General features: G+C 44.3%; 2 protein-coding genes across 4 annotated transcripts; both read left to right on the forward strand.

The window, feature by feature from the left end:
• Positions 1-695: 695 nt before the first annotated feature.
• Positions 696-4754, forward strand: LOC103705762 (receptor-like protein kinase 7). Its single transcript, XM_039114524.1, has 2 exons — positions 696-3366; positions 3862-4754. The coding sequence occupies exons 1-2, from the start codon at positions 771-773 to the stop codon at positions 4266-4268; spliced, it is 3003 nt and encodes a 1000-aa protein (XP_038970452.1). The 5' UTR covers positions 696-770; the 3' UTR covers positions 4269-4754.
• Positions 4755-10630: 5876 nt separating this feature from the next.
• Positions 10631-17770, forward strand: LOC103705713 (receptor protein-tyrosine kinase CEPR1). 3 transcript variants are annotated; one of them, XM_026804118.2, is made up of 3 exons: positions 10631-10930; positions 12943-16754; positions 17077-17770. In XM_026804118.2, exons 2-3 carry the CDS (start codon positions 14225-14227, stop codon positions 17448-17450), a joined length of 2904 nt encoding a protein of 967 aa, XP_026659919.2. In that variant the 5' UTR covers positions 10631-10930; positions 12943-14224; the 3' UTR covers positions 17451-17770. The 3 variants fall into 3 exon arrangements, with proteins under 3 accessions (XP_026659919.2, XP_008787759.3, XP_038970454.1); XM_008789537.4 differs by having other exon boundaries at positions 12955-16754; XM_039114526.1 differs by having other exon boundaries at positions 10631-16754.
• Positions 17771-18564: the final 794 nt, after the last annotated feature.

Raw genomic sequence — 18564 nt, forward strand, 5'->3', positions numbered from 1 at the left:
AATGGAGAGAAACGGAGAATAAATATTTACTTCTGCCCTTTTCCTCCTCTCTAGAAGATGGCGATGCGCCATCAATTTACTATTAGAAAAAATACTAAAAATCACCTATTGCACCGCCATTGAATTTATCAGTTCGGTATAAAATTCGGTATTTGGCTGAGAGTTAGATGGGTCTGCTTGATGAATTCGGTATAGAATTCATCATCTTATCCGCCATACATGTGTCATATGCCCCGAGAATTGGCTCGATCCACCATCAAGTATTGACCATGTAGTATCAAATCTCAATCGCCACATTAACCTTATCAATTGAGCGATAATTTACATTATTTATCCAACTTAACAAGCATAAAATATCCTTAAAAAAACAATAATATAAGTTGTTCATATCATTGGCTACATAGTAATAAAGCACGTGAGACTCACAAATCCCCCGTGGCCCCGGCACCCAACTCCGCACCATTCCGCACTTTAACAAAGCCAGCACGACCGCGCCACGAAAAGATAAACCCCAAGTCAATATCGGCGGCCGAAGGAGCTCTCGTTTCACACCGTCCCGCTAACCAGCAAACCAGAAACCCAAACCAGCTCATGAAACCCACTCGCCCGTGGACTTGGGACCCACCTGATCCCACCCAGAACGAAGCCGCCCCACCTCCCCCATTTCCCGAGACTCCCGTCCCTCATTATTTAGCAGCAGCGGCAGCCAAGAAGAGCAGAGTGAAGAAAAAAGAAAGGAAAAGCCAATTTGTTCTTCCCTTCTCCAAAAAATGCCCCCATCCATTCTATTCTATCTCCTCCTCCTCTGCCTCTGCCTCCTCCCAGGAGGCGGCAGCGGAGACGAGCTCCAAATTCTCTTAGACCTCAAGACCTCTCTCGGGCTCAACGACATCGAAGGCTTCGAGTCCTGGACGCCGGACAATTCCCCCTGCAACTTCACCGGAATTGTGTGCAATTCCGCCAACTCCGTCGCCAAGATCAACCTAAACAGCAAGGGTATTTCAGGAAAGCCACCGTTCTCTTCTCTCTGCCGACTCCCCGCCCTCTCTGAGCTCTCCCTTGGATCCAATCACCTGTCTGGTACGTTCGCCGCCGACATCAGGACCTGCACCGGGCTCCAGCGACTGGATCTCGCCTTCAACAAATTCACCGGAGTCGTCCCCGACTTGTCCCCTCTCAACAAGCTCGAGGTATTGAATCTCTCCGATAACGGGTTCTCGGGTCTGTTCCCATGGAGCTCTCTCGGTAACCTCACCGAGTTGGTGGTTCTGAGCCTGGGGGATAACGGGTTCGATGAAAGCCCGTTTCCCCCGGTGGTGGCGGATCTAACCAAGCTCACCTGGCTCTACCTCTCTGATACTAATATCAAGGGCGAAATCCCGCCGTGGATCGGGAATCTGACGGAGCTCCGGGATCTCGAGCTCGCCGACAACTTCCTCACCGGGGAGATCCCGCCGGAGATCGTGAATCTGAACAAGCTCTGGCAGCTCGAGCTGTACAATAATTCGCTCGCCGGAAAGATCCCGACGGGGTTCCGGAACCTCTCCGATCTCGTCTTCTTCGATGCGTCGATGAATAATTTGGAAGGGGATCTCTCCGAGCTCCGGTTCCTCAACAAATTGCTCTCTCTCCAGCTCTTTTATAATGATTTCTCCGGTGAGGTCCCGCCGGAGTTCGGGGATTTCAGGGATCTGGTGAATCTTTCTTTGTATAGTAATCGTCTCTCCGGGAAGCTTCCGGCTAAGCTAGGGAGCTGGGCGAAGTTTAATTTTATTGATGTGTCGACCAATTTCTTCACCGGCGAGATCCCGCCGGATATGTGCCGGTTGGGGACGATGACGAGGCTGCTTGTGCTCGAGAACAACTTCTCCGGTGAGATTCCGGCGAGCTATGCGAATTGTTCTTCGTTGATCCGGTTTCGGGTGAGCAACAATTCGCTCTCCGGCGTGGTTCCCGCCGGGATCTGGAGCCTACCGAACGTGAACATAATCGATCTGGCCCTGAACCAGTTCGAAGGTACGATCGACGCCGGCATCGGGAAGGCGAAATCACTCGCCCAGCTGTTTATCGACAACAACCGGTTCTCCGGCGAGTTGCCGCCGGAGATCTCGGGAGCGTCGTCGCTTGTGCAATTCGACGCCACCTATAACCAATTCTCCGGCGAGATCCCGGCAAGCATCGGCGGATTGCAGCAGCTTCAGTCTCTCTACCTCCAGCACAACTCATTCTCCGGCGAGATACCGGAAATCATAGGCTCATGCAGCTCTCTCACCACTATTGACCTTGCAAGCAACAGCCTCTCCGGCACAATCCCGGCGACCATCGGCGATCTCCCTAACTTAAACTCGCTGGACCTCTCAAACAACCAGCTCTCCGGCCAGATCCCGGCGAGCCTCTCTTCTGTCAAATTCAGCGCTTTCAACCTATCCAACAACCAACTCACCGGCCCGGTGCCGGCGGGCCTTGCTATCGACGCCTACATCACTGGCTTTGCCGGCAACCCCGGCCTCTGCAGCGACGATACCGGCTACCTCCGGCGCTGCTCATCGAAGCTCGGAGGTTCATCCGACAAGCTCCGCACCATCCTAACCTGCTTGCTTGCCGTTTCCGCCCTCCTCCTCGCCGCCGTCGGCCTCTTCCTCTTCATCAAGAAACGCCGGTCCGACCGCAACCAGCGGATGGCGAAAGATCCGTCGTGGGATTTGAAATCATTCCGGATTCTGAGCTTCGACGAGCAGGAGATCATCAACTCGATCAGGCAAGAGAATTTGATCGGCAAAGGCGGGTCGGGGAACGTGTACAGGGTGGAGCTGGGGAGCGGGAAGGTGGTGGCCGTGAAGCACATCTGGAACGACCCCATGGCCGCCGCCGCCGCCAACATGAACAGCAGCTGGGAGAAGGGTGGTACCACGGCGGCGATGCTGTCGGGGACGCGGCGGTCGGGGTCGGTGAGGTCGAGGGAGTTCGAGGCGGAGGTGACGACGCTGAGCTCCATCCGGCACGTCAACGTGGTGAAGCTCTACTGCAGCATAACGAGCGAGGACGCAAGCCTTCTGGTTTACGAGCACCTGCCCAACGGTAGCCTTTGGGACAGGCTGCACACGGAATGGTGTGGGAAACTAGGTGGGTTGGGGTGGGAAACGAGGCACGAGATCGCGGTGGGCGCGGCGAGGGGATTGGCCTACCTGCACCACGGCTGGGACCGCCCTATACTCCACCGGGACGTCAAATCGAGTAATATACTGCTGGACGAGTGCTTCAAGCCTCGGATTGCCGACTTTGGGCTCGCCAAGGTGCTTTACGCCGCCGGAGGTGGTGATTCCTCGGCGCATGTCATCGCCGGCACCCACGGCTACATCGCCCCCGGTAAGTTTACCACTCTCGCCGATGTCTTCTCTTATTCATACATAGCTTGATTAGAGATACGTCCCTCATTTTTTAGTACGATAATGACAACAGGAATAAGTAAAAGACAAGGGGAAACTAGCAAGAAACTTTGCATGATAATGACAACAGGAATAAGTAAAAGACAAGGGGAAACTAGCAAGAAACTTTTTTCCACGTATGCTCTTAGTAAACTTTTGTGCATCTTATCATGATCTAATTTGCAAGGCGTAGGCATGCAGAGCATCCCTACACCATATCTCATGCCCTAAGCTACCTGTGATAGTGACGATCCATTAGACTTTAAGATGTTTATTATTGGATCCGTTCATTTTTAAGTCCTTTTCGGAAGCTTTCTAACGTCATTTCCCTAAGGCTACTGATTGACATGCTTGCTTGTGATAGTGGCAAACTGGCTAGCTTTTGTTATCCGTTAATTGAATTGGAACTCATTGCCTTTGGTTTGGGTTGGTTCAGAATATGCCTACACATGGAAGGTGAACGAGAAGAGCGACGTGTATAGCTTCGGAGTGGTTCTAATGGAGTTGGTGACGGGCAGAAGGCCGATAGAGCCCGAGTTCGGTGAGAACAAGGACATAGTCTGCTGGGTTTCCCGGAGGATGAACAGCGGGGAGAGCGCGGTGGAGCTGGTGGACAGGACAATTCCGGACTGGGAGAGGGAGGACGCTGTGAAGGTGCTGAGAGTCGCGGTGCTCTGCACGGCGAGGCTTCCGGCGATGAGGCCGTCCATGAGGACGGTGGTGCAGATGCTCGAGGAGGCCGAAGCCAGGGACTTGCGCTTGAAGGTTGACAAGGTGGAGGGTGAAGGCTATAAATTTGAGGGGAAAGAAATAGGATCTGAGAAAGTTAAGCTGAGCCCATAATAGATAGTGTTAAGAAGTCTCCAAGCCTGCAATAAATAGTCCAACTGGTATCAGTTTAAAGGGTAGAGAGAGGAAGATGGAATCGGAGGAGCTCAAATCTGTACATATATATATATATATATATTGGACTTTGGTCGAGCAGATGAAGACGTGGTTCATAGCGTCGGATTATTCGTGCTGGCGGTGACTGGACCACGGCCTGAAGCCGGGGAAAAGAGATACGGCGCTTTTGGGACACCGAAAGGCAAAAGTCGGTGAATTCGAGGGTCCAACGTGATGTGATTGGATCCATTCATGGCGAATCTGTATCAACTTTAGCTGTCCTAGTTTAGGTTTTTGGTCCACTTTTTGCTGCGTGGAAGCTCACGAAATAATATCATGTGAGAACAACGATGAGCTTGGTTGTATCATCAGGATCTTTCATATGGCATTGGCCTTGATCGTGGCTACAGGAATCCATAAAATTCCTTCGTGTCTTCAGTAAAATTAAACTGCAATAAGCATTAAATGACGAACTATTTCAACTAAAATTTTAATAGAAAACTAAAATAAAGTCCTAATAAAAATATAACAAACAATGATTATAAATTTTCAAAGATGGACTATAATGTGCGGTAAAAAAATTTTAACCGAAAAAAAAAGAGAGAGAAAGCAGGTGCTATAAATATTCAGATCTCAATGCCTGAAGATGCTTAGAAGTTGGCAAATATAATAATGTAACCACCAAGACAATTCCCAATTCATGAATTAAAAAAAATGACGATGAAATCAACATTAGATACATCATATATTAGAATGGATCTGCAAAAAGTTTTGTTTATTAAATCTCTAGTTGCCAAAGCAGAGAAACTAAACCATTGGGACAAGTCTCAATTCATGAATGCATAATGATCTCTGATATAAACATTAGGCACATGATTTGTTAGCATAGCCTCCGCGAAGAGTTTTTATTTACTCGTACATCCATAAGAACCTCTATGTCTAAGTTTTATCACAATTCATTCCGGGATACAAGTTTGATTCCATGGAATCATTTGAAATGGCAAGTGTTTCCTTCTTCAAAGCGATTTCAAACTCCAACCTTATAAGCCAAAGTTAATGGTTTTGAAGATTTTCTGTTGAACCAAATACCTGAAAGGTGGCATCTTTAATAAGAGCCCCGTTACCACCTTTCTATTTCCTCCCAACCATGAGCATTTTGAAAGGAAGCATGCACATTGTTTCAATCATACGATGTCACAATCATGAGACATGTGTCATGTTGAGAAAAAATTTTGTAAATAAACGTGTCAACAATTCAACATTTAGTTCATTAGACGTTACCTTTGGCAGCTTTCTCCCAATATACAACTATCCTAGTATCCTTCTATGAGCTATACAATACATGGTACTTGAAAACCATAGCAGTAGTCAGTCTGAATTTGGTAGTGGGAAGGAGAAGCAGAGAGAGCTGAAAAAATCATGCTTCCACCAATCCTTTTTATGTAACCCTTCTAGGCCACTCAATAAAGAAATGGCTGATCTGTTATAGAACAAATGGTTACTTGGGCAGAACCAATCAAGCCATAGTGGCCAAATACAAATATGGTAGTCTCTTAGGTGCTTAAATAGTAACATGTTAAATATGTGAGAAATCTAAGCCAAAAGATTTTGTGAAAGTGTAAATAAAATATTAAAGGAAAGAATACCAAAAAAAATAAAAGAAGCGCATTGGTGTGCAATATGGTGAGAGCACACATGTACATCGTATTTGTGGCCAACTGTATCGAAACTATCTCTCAACTTGGTTTGATCCACCTTATCTACGTAATCCGGGGCTACTTGGTCTGCAATGTCTTGTATATAAAATATTTGGATCATACAAAAAGCAAAAGTCACAGAGATATGCCATGTCATAATAAAATGTTGTATCCCATTGTTTTGGGTTCAGGCTGTATCTCTCGCATGAAAGAGCGAATGATCTTTTTCCATGATGTCAACCATTGGAAGGAAGAGGTCGGAGTGCTTTGAGAGCTATGCAAAATACGAACTAACAGCTGAGGTCGCAAAAAAAGATGAATCATTCTTTCGCACGAAAGATACAGCCCGAACCCGGCTGTTTTAAGCCGAAAGAGAATTGGCCTATCAAAATGTTCCTCCAGCATTATCTTCATGTTTGATTGTAGATGATACTGTCACCCTACAGAGGATCCTTCTAGATGTGCAAAACCATGTTCTATTACTGATTGGAATGGGCCAGAAGAGTCCAGATGGTTTTCAGGCCTAGAAGATTTGGTTTTGGGCTCAGTACAATGTTTGGACCAAGCCTGGAATGCAAAAGTAAGGGTAAAGATACTTCCATCATGGTCTCGGGCTTAGAATACCCTGATTCCTCGCGGACACATCCTTACAAGTAATATGAACTTGAGCTCATTATCTGTTTTTATACATGATAGGGCCTAATTGATCCCATCGATGCTATTGTGAATTTATGCATATAAGAATTCGTGAAGACATGTGTTTAGACCTACATCAGCTATGCACTAGCTAGATCTTGACTACTTATACAGAGCTAAGGAACTTTTAGCTGGTCTTTTTGGAAGAGGTCCTGAGTTGTAACAAATGGTATTACAGCCGACTCAGCCTATGATTTATGTTGACTAGGGATGCTGCAGCACAAGCCCATTAAGGTTGTCCACATGCCAGTCGTGGTACTTGTGATTAGATTTGAATGGATTCGAACTCTTAGTCTGATGAGAACGTCATGGCTTAAATTAGAGGGCTATATTAAGATTCGTGCGGGCATGTATTTAGTCCCACATCTGCTATGCATTGGGTAGATCTTAAATACTTATACAGAATTAAGGAACCTAGGCTCGGTCCTGGTATTTGTAAATTAGATCTAAGAGCTCAAAACGAAAACTATATTACCATGCTTAGTCCTGGTAATGCAAAGGATTACAAAATAAGATTTAATGTTAATGCTAAAAAATCTTGATGATGCTGCAGCCTTTTACCCTTCTCTTCCCTCCAACCATGAACTTGATGGGAAATAATTTTAGTATTTTGTAGTTGTAAAAATCAAAATTTAGATCCAATATATATAGACTCCTCTTGCATGAGTATCGCCCGATTCCAACTATAATAATAACTATATACTAGGCTTAAAATTGCTATACGAGACAACAAGCATAGGTATTAATTGAAGGGGATGGTTGCATCTTTTGTGCAAAAGAAGGATTCACATTCCTTCGTGCGAATGAACCGTTGGATCGTGCAAGGGTTGCTTCGAGATATGCATAAATGGATGAAAGAAAGATTTCTTTAAGATTTGCATGGAGCGTGATCTGATAGGCAATGTCGCGAAAAAAGATTAATCATTCTTCCATGCGAAAGATACAACCCGAACCCTAATTGAAGAGCACCTTTGTTAATGGACTTTAGAAAAGGGGGTAGAAAAAAAAAAAAGGAGAGAAACTCTATTCTCTTTTCCTCCTATTCTTAGTCACGAAGAAAAAGAGCGTGAACTCAGAAAAATGACCACGCAAGTTCATGAATTTTATTTCCTCTTTTACTAATTTTATTATTTTTTTGTTTTATTCAAATAATTGCGAAGAAAGAAAATGAGGTGGCTTACCAATATCCTAACTGGCTTTGTATGCCTATATCTCGGCGAAGAAGACATGTCTTCCTAGGGCGCAACATCGAGAAATTACTAGATAGATCCGGTACATTGTGGACCTAAGGTGAAATTAAACCCTCTAATAATTTAACCTTAGGGTGCAATAAATCCACCTAGGATGATTTCAATCTAGCTAAGCTTACAGTGGATTTGATCTATCTAATAATTAATCATCAGCGTCCTATGGCACATACGAGCTGGTTTTCTGATCTTTGCCTATAATATTGTGCTTGTATTGGGCCTTAGACTTGTGTGTTGGCCCATGTATGTGGGGCCTGTCCGTATATGCTAGTGGGTGGTCTTTAGGCTCCGTCTTCTCCAGCAACCTGAGTTATAGCCGAGGCTCTGAGGGAGACCTTGAGCATGTACCATGTTGCCTAGCTTGGCTCTTTCTAAATAAAAGAATTCTCTAGTTTCCTTTTTATTTTTTTATTTTTTTTGGTTTGCTAACTTAATATTGTTTTTGATAAGTTTTATATGATCCCAATTTTATGTTCAATTATTTATAAACATTTCCCTTCCTAGGTCATCTTAGAGATTGGTGATTGTTTTATCCAAATCAATTTATACTAAAAAAAATTTTTAAGTAAAATAATGGCTCTGCGACCTAGGGCATGGGCCAATCATGATTCCTGAATATCCATAGATGGGTTAGGATTCTAGTGGGCTTTTAAGGCTCAGATCAAACCTATGCTTTTCCAACCCAGAAAAATGCATCATCAGTTGGATCCAATCGCAAACATAAACTTGGTTACAGATAAATTGAAGTATCCTAAATAAACAACTACCAAATTTCTCCCAAAAAATAAAGAAAACTTGCTTAAGAAAAGTATCTTCTAGCTTATATATACACACACACACATATATATGTGTGTATCTATATATATATACATATATGTATCTATGTATCTATGTATGACTATATATATATATATAAATATTTTTTTGTGTGTGTGTGTATAAACTTACATACACACACACACATAATCTCATGAGGCCAAGCAATGTGGTTTCCTTGGGCCATCCAATTTATCCTTTAGGGCTAATTACCAGGAAAGAGAGAAAAAATAAGAAGTGGTAGCAACAAATATATGTATGTATGTATGTATGTATGTATGTATGTATATGTATACAAACACACACTCACACACACATATATATAGATATGCAGATATATATATATATATATATATATATATATATATAAACTTATATATATACACTCACACAAGCTATAGCTTCCTCTTTCCCTACGAGGTTTTTTTTTTTTTTTTGGTTAAAGCGGCTTTCCATTTCATATAAATCTAACGTGAGTACAATTAGCCAAATCAAGTAAAAGTAAATAGGACAATGGGACTAGAATACAAGCTAAAATTGTCTAGACGACCTTCCTAGAGTACCGAGCAACATAAGAAGTGACCCAGTCGGCTGCATTGTTCGCCTTCTGATATAAATAAGCTATCTGACAGGAAAATAGCTCTCTCACCAATCTGCGAATGCCCCGTATCAGAGGATGGTCGTCCTCGTATCTGTCCGCTCCTCGAATCCAGTCGATCACCAGGGATGAGTGGTGCTCTAGGTATAGGTAGTCGGCCCCCAGCACTCATCTAGCATATAGAATACTCTTCCAGGTTGCTCGTAGCTCCGCTCCCACCATGGTCAAACCTGGAGTGCTCCTCCCTTTTGCTGCAATAAGTTTGTCTCCATGATCCCTGATGACAAAGCGCAAACCCCCCAAAGCGCCATCCTCTGCCATGCTTCTATTGAAATTCACCTTAAGATAACTAGGGGATGGGGGTACCCAAGAGAAACAAATGAACCTGGACGCTGAGACAGCAGTGCAAGTACCCCAAATATTCCTAGCCCTTCTAGATGATGACGATGTAGCAAAACTAATGACCTCTGGCGCATGCCGCATCGCTCTATCCATCACGACCCATAGGGACAACCTCCTGTTCTCAAACAGGCGGTTGTTCCTATCCAACCATATGTGATAGGCCACATAGGCAACCACAATCCTGATCTCCAAAAAGAATCCCTCAGGTACCTGAGCATATCCTCCACTGACTTCCACAACGAAGGGAGAGGCACTGGTGAGCATCTCCAAGTCTCCACAGCTGTTGGGAAGTTTAGAAGGGCATGGCTGATGGTCTCCTCAGCGTCCGGACGCATCTCACATGTCAGAGTTATCCGCATCCCTCGCCTAGCAAGCACACTCCTAGTCGGTAGCCTGCTCCAAGCTACCTTCCAAAGGAAAAGTGCCACCCACGGATGCACCCTTATCCTCCAAATCCATCTTCCATCAATCTACTTGTCTGGATCTCTGGTGGTCCATGCATGAATATCTCTGGCTCGCATCCTCGTCCAGCCCTCGCATCCTCGTCCAGCCCGTCGGGATTCAAATCAATCTGTCTGGCTCCACCCATGACGGAATCAATAAGGCCAAAATTTTCGCTACCAACTGCTCACCAAAAGCCTCCTAGATTAATCCCTCATTTCATCTACCCTCACCTGGAGCCAGCAAATCACATATCTTGTGTCCCACCAGCCTACCCAAGTCTACCATGGTCGGTAGTCTACTAATCGATAACTTAGTCACCCAGCTGTCCTCGAGAATATCAATAGAGGTCCTGTCTCCAACAGCCCATCATATCGCCGGAAGTACCATAGAAGCCCTGGCACACATCTCCCTCCTACAAGGTTTTTCATATGCCTACGCGGCTACAACTGAAACGATCTAATTGGCTGGCACGGGCAACCCATGAAGAAATTGGGCCAGCCAGTCCACCTTCCAATCCAAGTATCACTTGGGGAAAAAAAGGCAGCAGTCTCATTTAATCCATTATAAACATCAACAAATGTCTTGTGATCCGTCAGCTCTCTCCAGAAGTCAGAAAGTTTATCCGAGAGCAGCTACAAAAGACCCGTGTGGGAGAGACCACTTTTGGCCTACCTCGATGGATACGTCTACTCCTCTTATCCCTTATCCGGCAACGCTCAGGTACGCTCTTTTCTTTTTTTTTGGACTCTCATATCTGCCATGCACACTTTTTATCCATCGAAAGGTAGCCAATCCGGCATAGTAGCCCGCATGGTGTTTGTTGTTTTGGGTCTTTGGGATCTTATTCCGGTGACGTGCTTCCTAAAAGTAGTATCTTACCCACACTAGGCAGGTTGCATGACTTTGTAATAGTCATGGTTGGCATGGCAGTCATCTCTTTCAACCATATACTGATGTAAAATTGCAATGGTGCTATGAACTGCCAACAGAAATGGATTCATAAAGAGAAAGTTAGCTGATTTTTGTTTAGTAATGCCTCATTTCGTTTTTCATATCTTGAATCAGTCTTAATATTTTAGTATTTGTATGGAGTCCCTATTTAGTTTGAACACCATGTTTTTTTTTTTCTTTTTAAGGAATTTTGAACACCATGTTGTATTCTTAGCTGTAAAGAACTTAGAACTGGCCCGATATTTTTCATGAAGTAGTGTTGCATCAACTGTGAATGCTGCTGGTCATGAAAGGCCTTGTTTGTCCGTATGAGTTTCAGAAAAAGAGTTTGCAGCTCTCCTTGTAATGTTTACCTGCATTAGTCCTTGATAGGAGATAGCTTTGTCATATGTGAGATTAATGAAGTTATTTATAGTTGAATTGGAGCACAACTGTATTTCTTTTTTTTCTACACTACTAACATACAATGATCTACTCTGCTTCATTTTAGTCACAATATCCAAAATTTGTGCAAACTTATGGAGAAATGGTAGAAGTTTCTATGCTCTTTGACCACCTTTCAACTCACGTTTTGCATGATCGTATAGTTTATATCTTGTAATGAACCTCTGTTTTAGCTTTAAATTAGTTTAGTTCGATGACTTTGACTAAGTAAGTGTTGTTCAATCTCAAAAGAGGTCAAGGAACCTAATTGTTATTCTCATTTGTTTTCGGTGGTGGTTCCTCTTGTGGCGAGTAGTGCCCGCTTATCCAATAGCCAAAACTTCTAGAATAGAACATTGGGTAAGAAAAATGAAGGCAAGGAATTATGGCATGTCTCCATCTCTTTTTCCACCTCCCCACCCAGAAATTAATCTAGTCATTTGCTTTTGGGTGGGTTGGGTGGGCATCTTCCTTTGGCACCATGAGCACACCCTTATCCATTACAGATTCCCTCTTACTAGGCTCACTGTCAAAGTGGTTGTACAAGGCCTGGCATTTCTTGGGCTTTCACTAGCCCAAATGCTCCTCTGTGTGCAAGATTCCACCCACTCACTTGTGATCATCATGAGGGCACCACTATAGTCTTATTGCACAACCAAACTTCCATGGCTCTACTTTTTTCCTGTTTTTTATGGTAGGTGCCAGCTTCGTATGAAAGAGTTTTGATATGGAAGTGGAAGAAACAAATTTTAACCATACCTTTCGAAAATGCTATTTCGATAAATGCGTTATCAGGATTGAGGAAACTATCAATCAAGATGGTTGAATATATGAATGATAACAAGCAACACCAAATTATGATGATAACCTTAGCCTTCAAGCCTGTAAACTTTTGACGTCGTGCCTATACTATTTATCCGGGTTAGTGGATTATGAATTCTAATCCTCCAATCATTACATCACGAAAACCATTAGCATCAACTTAATATTGTTTCGCATTAACGTATCTGTTCCAAATTTCTTGTAGTAACTTGTCGCTTTTAATTTGTTGGAGACATCATTGCTTCTCATTTGCTGTTAGCGTCATGCATCACTTTGCACCCATTTCCCCAAAACATTAGCCATGATTCTCCCTATTCATGGAACATAAATAGGATCTTGGGACCCACTGAATTATTGTTCCCCATATAGAATGCATGCTGTCCTTTAAGCATATATCCCTACAGTTTATGAGCTGATGTGCAGAGTGAAATTATCTATCAAAGTTTAAGTACAGTCTTCTAATTGTTATTTGAGTCTCGATTGCTATCGTGAAGAAATCAATGTACAACACAAAATCTAACCTCTCTTTTAATTAGGACGATCATTAGGTCTCAGTATTCTCCACAATATAAAACTTGCAAAGCTCTTTCCTTCTCCAAGAAGAGATTTCTTTCTGAAAGCCATGGGCCCTTGGATAATCCTTCCTGGAATGAGTAGATGCTTCATCTACTTGGGCTTCCGGTGTTTTGGGGAATGAAACTGCCACTCTGTGACCTCTTATTGAATAGCTACATTATTTGTCCTGATGTTCATAGTTGCAAGGTAAGATTTATATTTGTTTTGAGGGGAAAATGGCAGATCCCAATCAAATGCAAAAGGCCCACCTCAAGTCTCTGATGGCTGTAAAATTCTTGGCCTTCAGCTGTCTTTACTTGGAACACAACAGATTTCTCATAAACTGGTCTGATGAAGAGGCTTTTCTTTTATTTTATTTCAAATTCTGTTATGATTTGTGCTTATACTGAATGTGTAATATCTCGTGTCAACTCAAATACAAAATTTATACGACAAAATGAGACATAAGCTAGTATGCAAGTGCACAAAATATCATCTGTTAAGAACTAGAAGATGTCTCTGAAACATCACAAATACTCACCTACAAAAATTTCAGCTTGTTTCAGAACACTGCAGATTTTATTTGTATCGTTGACACCACTGAAGACGTTACGATATACTGTCATAGATTAAGATTGTGCCATACACTTTTTCAACCCTGTCTCAACAAAATCAAGACCAAGAATCGTAATGTTCTTAACACATCTACCGACAAACCTAATTATCATGATAGGATCGGCTACGCCTTTCAGGGAGATGAGCTTGATGATCATTCGAAATCTATACTTATCAAGACTTGGATATTTACCGAATTAGCTGAGCATATAGAGATCGACTACAGCTTCGTTCGAAGTTCAGGAAATACCAAGCTCACATTTTACTCTTCTTTTTTTTCTTTCTTCAAATTATCAAGGACCTATGGATTCATGGAAATCTCACTCTTCTTGACACACTCTCTTGATGTTCTTTAATGGTTAAATGTGAAGAAGTGCGAGTCAACCACACATGCGGAGCCCAGCTCATTTAACTCCCCCAGACCCCCAATAACACGTGCGAACCAGGCGTCACCCGGATGTTGACACGAATTTAGAGGGACACCAACTATCAGCAAGCATAAACCTAAAAGCGGCTTTTTGGTTGGAAGACATGCACATCTTCTTCTCATGCAAGCACCTTTATATCATTGCGTGTTTACTGCCACTCCAAGGCCATGATTCTCCAGCCATCACATATTTATATACCTGAGTCTTCTCATCCCCTCCCATGAGACCACCAACCAGTAACAACAACAGCAACAACAATCCCACCATGAGTCTGTTCTCGCTTCTCCTCAGCCTCTCCTTCCTCCCTCTCGCACTCTCCCTCCGAGCCGCCACCCTTCGGACTCAATCCAACTTCCTCTCTCTTATGAAAGACTCCCTCTCGGGGCCCTCCATGGCTAGTTGGGACATCGCCGGCGCCGTCGGCGGCAGTCCCTACTGCAACTTCTCGGGAATCTCCTGCGACGACCATGGATATGTCGTGGAGATCGACCTGTCCTCATGGAAACTCGTAGGTGACTTCCCATCTGGAGTGTGTTCTTCCCTCCCCATGCTCCGTGCCCTCTGGTTGGCCGATAACGACATCCGCAATGGCTTCCCCAAGGACCTCCTCAACTGCTCCTCCTTGGCGGAGCTCAACTTCAGCCACTCCGGCCTCACCGGCACCGTCCCGGACATATCCCAGCTCCAATCCCTCCGCTTGATCGATCTCTCCAACAACTTCTTCACCGGTGAATTCCCAACATCCATCATCAACCTCACCAACCTCGAGGTGATCGACCTCAATCAGAACCCGGGCTTCGATCCGTGGAAGCTGCCGGAGACGATCACCCAGCTGAAAAAGCTCCGGGTTCTGATCCTCTCGACAACCTCCATGGGAGGAGAAATCCCACCTTGTATCGGGAACATGACGTCGCTTGCAGACCTTGAATTGAGTGGGAATAGGCTTGCCGGCCGAATTCCGGCGACAATCGGGAAGCTTCAGAGCTTGCGATCGTTGGAGCTTTATTATAACCATCTGAGTGGAGAAATCCCTGATGAACTTGGGAACCTCACAAAATTAGTTGACCTGGACATGTCGGACAATCATTTAACCGGCGGGATACCGGAAAAGCTCGGCGCCATATCAGGCCTTGAGGTGCTGCAGCTCTACACCAACAGGCTCACCGGAGGAGTTCCTCGTGTGCTCGGGAATTCCACGGCGCTGAGCCTCCTATCCATCTATGGTAATTTCCTCACCGGGGAGCTGCCACCGGACCTTGGCCGGCACTCCAAATTGATCCTCTTGGAGGTGGCCGATAACCAGCTCTCCGGTCAGCTGCCACGAGATGCTTGTGCTGCTGGTGAGCTGCTCTATCTTCTAGTATTGAACAACCACTTCAGTGGGGAATTGCCAGAGACCTATGCACAATGCAAGTCTCTGATCCGGTTCCGAGTTGCCAACAACCAGTTGAATGGCTCCATCCCTGAAGAGCTCTTCGGCCTTCCTCATGCGGCGATCATCGATCTGGGCTTTAACCGTTTCGAAGGTACGATCGCGAAAACCATAGGGAATGCGAAGAATTTATCGGCATTGTTTCTCTCACACAATCTGATTTCTGGTGCTCTGCCACCTGAAATCTCATGGGATACAAATCTAGTGAAGATAGATCTCAGCCACAACCTCCTATCTGGTCCAATTCCCCCTGAAATAGCCAATCTGTATAAGCTAAACCAGTTGTCATTGCAGGAAAACAAGCTAGACTCATCCATTCCAGTATCTCTCTCCTTACTCAAGTCTCTCAATGTTCTCAACCTCTCCAATAACTATTTGACTGGGGAGATCCCTCAGAGCCTCTGTAACTTGCTTCCCAATTCACTAGACTTCTCGAACAATCGGCTTTCGGGGCCGGTCCCCCTGCCTCTGATCAAAGAAGGCCTAATAGAAAGTGTGTATGGCAATCCAGAGCTCTGCGTTCCTTTCCACCCTGACCTGACGAAACCGACCCTTCCTCTCTGTCCGAAACCCAGCATTAGAAGGGGGCTCAACGATGTCTGGGTCATCGGAGTCTCTCTCATGCTCATGATCCTTGCAGTTCTCTTGTTCTTGAAGCGTTGGCTCAGTAGGAAGAATGCTGTGATCGAACAAGATGGCCTTTCGTCTTCTCCATCCTCCTTGTATGATGTCACAAGCTTCCACAAGCTAAGCTTCGATCAGCATGAGATCGTGGAGGCCTTGACGGACAGGAATATAGTGGGTCATGGGGGTTCAGGGACTGTGTACAAGATTGCTCTGAGCAATGGTGAAATGGTTGCGGTGAAGAAACTCTGGAGCAGGACGATGAAGAACCCGCCACCCTATCAATCGTACCTTGACAAAGAGCTCAAGACTGAGGTTGAGACATTAGGGAGCATCCGGCACAAGAACATCGTAAAGCTCTATTGCTGCTTCTCGAGCATGGACTGCAAGCTCCTGGTCTACGAGTACATGCCAAATGGAAATCTTTGGGATGCTCTTCACAGCGGCGGGAGCTTTTTGGATTGGCCTACCAGGCACAGGATTGCGTCCGGCGTAGCTCAGGGATTGGCTTATCTGCACCATGATCTCTTGTTTCCAATTGTTCACCGAGATATCAAGACTTCCAACATACTCCTCGATGAAGATTTCGAGCCAAAGGTGGCCGACTTTGGCGTCGCAAAGGTCTTACAAGCAAGAGGAGATCATGAGTCGTCAGCTACAGTCATTACAGGCACATATGGTTATCTAGCCCCGGGTAATTTTTCGCCTTTCATCGAATTCTTTTCAGATTCAGCTATATATTTCTGGTTTATGGTTCGATCGGTTCGTTTATTTCAGCAGCCATGTCTTCAACATTATTGTCATTCAGGAATTCTCTTTTTAAAATTTGATATGCTGCTATGCTGTAGATACTTCTTTCCTTGTTGTTGTTATAACCGTTTGACGCACTCAATTTGAATTTTTAAACTGTTGCGCAAGAATAAGCTCACAGAATTGTTACTTTCCAGTCCAAGTAAACTCCTGCCTAGTTTTCCTGTACAATTTGCTGTTCGCAAATGACTCAATTGTAATGACAGAGTATGCTTATTCCACCAAAGCCACCACCAAATGCGATGTCTATAGCTTCGGCGTGGTGCTGATGGAGCTGGTGACCGGAAAGAAGCCGAACGAGCCCGAGTTCGGGGAGAACCAGGATATCATCCATTGGGTCTCGAGCAAGATGGGAACCAAAGAAAGGGCAATGGATGCCATAGACAAGCAGTTGTCATGGAGCCCCTTCAAGGAGGAGATGATCCAGGTACTGCGGATTGCTCTTCGATGCACTCTCCGCACCCCGGCCCTCCGGCCATCCATGAATGAGGTTGTTCAGCTCTTGTTGGAGGTTGACCCTAGCAAGTTCGACGTAGCAGGATCATTCAAGTTCAAGCATCTGGCGAGCCTCAAAGGCTAGACAGCCAACCAAGATATGACTGAAAGAAGGGGTTTTGATAGGGTTTAAGTGACTTGGTAGTAGAGTGCCTACACTATGTTTTAACTATAAACTCATAGACTACGAATAGTTCTCTCTTTTTTTTCTTTTTTTTTGCAAAGAAGAGGAGCATTTAGAACTGTAAAGGTTCTTGCTCTGCATCATATCATTGTCTTTATTTTCTCTTTTGGCGAGGATTTTGTTGAGTCTATCATACACTGCTTTGTACTCACGCAGCATCTGGTACCTCTGATGGACCTACATATATACATCTATATACAACGTTCACCTTCTTTTGGTTATTCTCTTTCTTTTCTGTTTTTTGGCCTTTGTCGCCCACTTTACTTGATGAGAGTGATCTAAAAGAAGAGGCCAAAAAGAAGGGGAGGGTTTATAGGCTGGACATTTGATCTGGTTTTCTTTCTCCCCAAAGTGGGTTCTCTGATCATTATAATGTAAAAGGAGTTGCTGGGACCAGTTAATATATTCTGCCCATTAAGAGAGAGAATTGCTATCAGTCTTTGTCTTAATTGATAGCTATGAACTAGGAGAAGTACAGGCACATTTGTGTTATATCTTTTATCTTTTATCTCTTTTTCGATCGAAGCAGGCAATTCTTTTCCTCAAAAAAATTAGCTTTGCCCCATCTTTGTGACTGTGATTCCCCTATCCAGATAAGGGGTAATTATAAGTAGATGAAGCACTAACTAGGTAGCTTCACTAGTGCTTCATTAACCATACATAGTGCCATGAGTCCACTTGTGAGTGGGACAAGCTTTTTTGATAAATGAAGGGGGTCCTCTTGGATCTTTTCTATTGTGGTTCTCTCTCAGTGTTTTTGCATCATCATGGGTTGGGCGCCACTTGAGCCTCATTTACCATCCCTGAGTGGATGAACCATAGGCCATCAAGTTCTCCCATTAAATAATGTCCCTAGGGTTTGGCATGCTATTAGGAGTGGTCGAGTATGTTTTGGTCCTGGTCGAGCCTAAATCTAAAGACACATCAGCCGAAACCTTGAATGTAATTTTATTTTAAATTTATCTCTAAGAGAAAAATATGCGATAAAAGAGCTCAAAATTGCAAATTTAGCTCT

The sequence above is a fragment of the Phoenix dactylifera genome, chromosome 16 (genome assembly GCF_009389715.1).
Source record: "Phoenix dactylifera cultivar Barhee BC4 chromosome 16, palm_55x_up_171113_PBpolish2nd_filt_p, whole genome shotgun sequence".
NCBI classification, from domain to species: domain Eukaryota; kingdom Viridiplantae; phylum Streptophyta; class Magnoliopsida; order Arecales; family Arecaceae; genus Phoenix; species Phoenix dactylifera.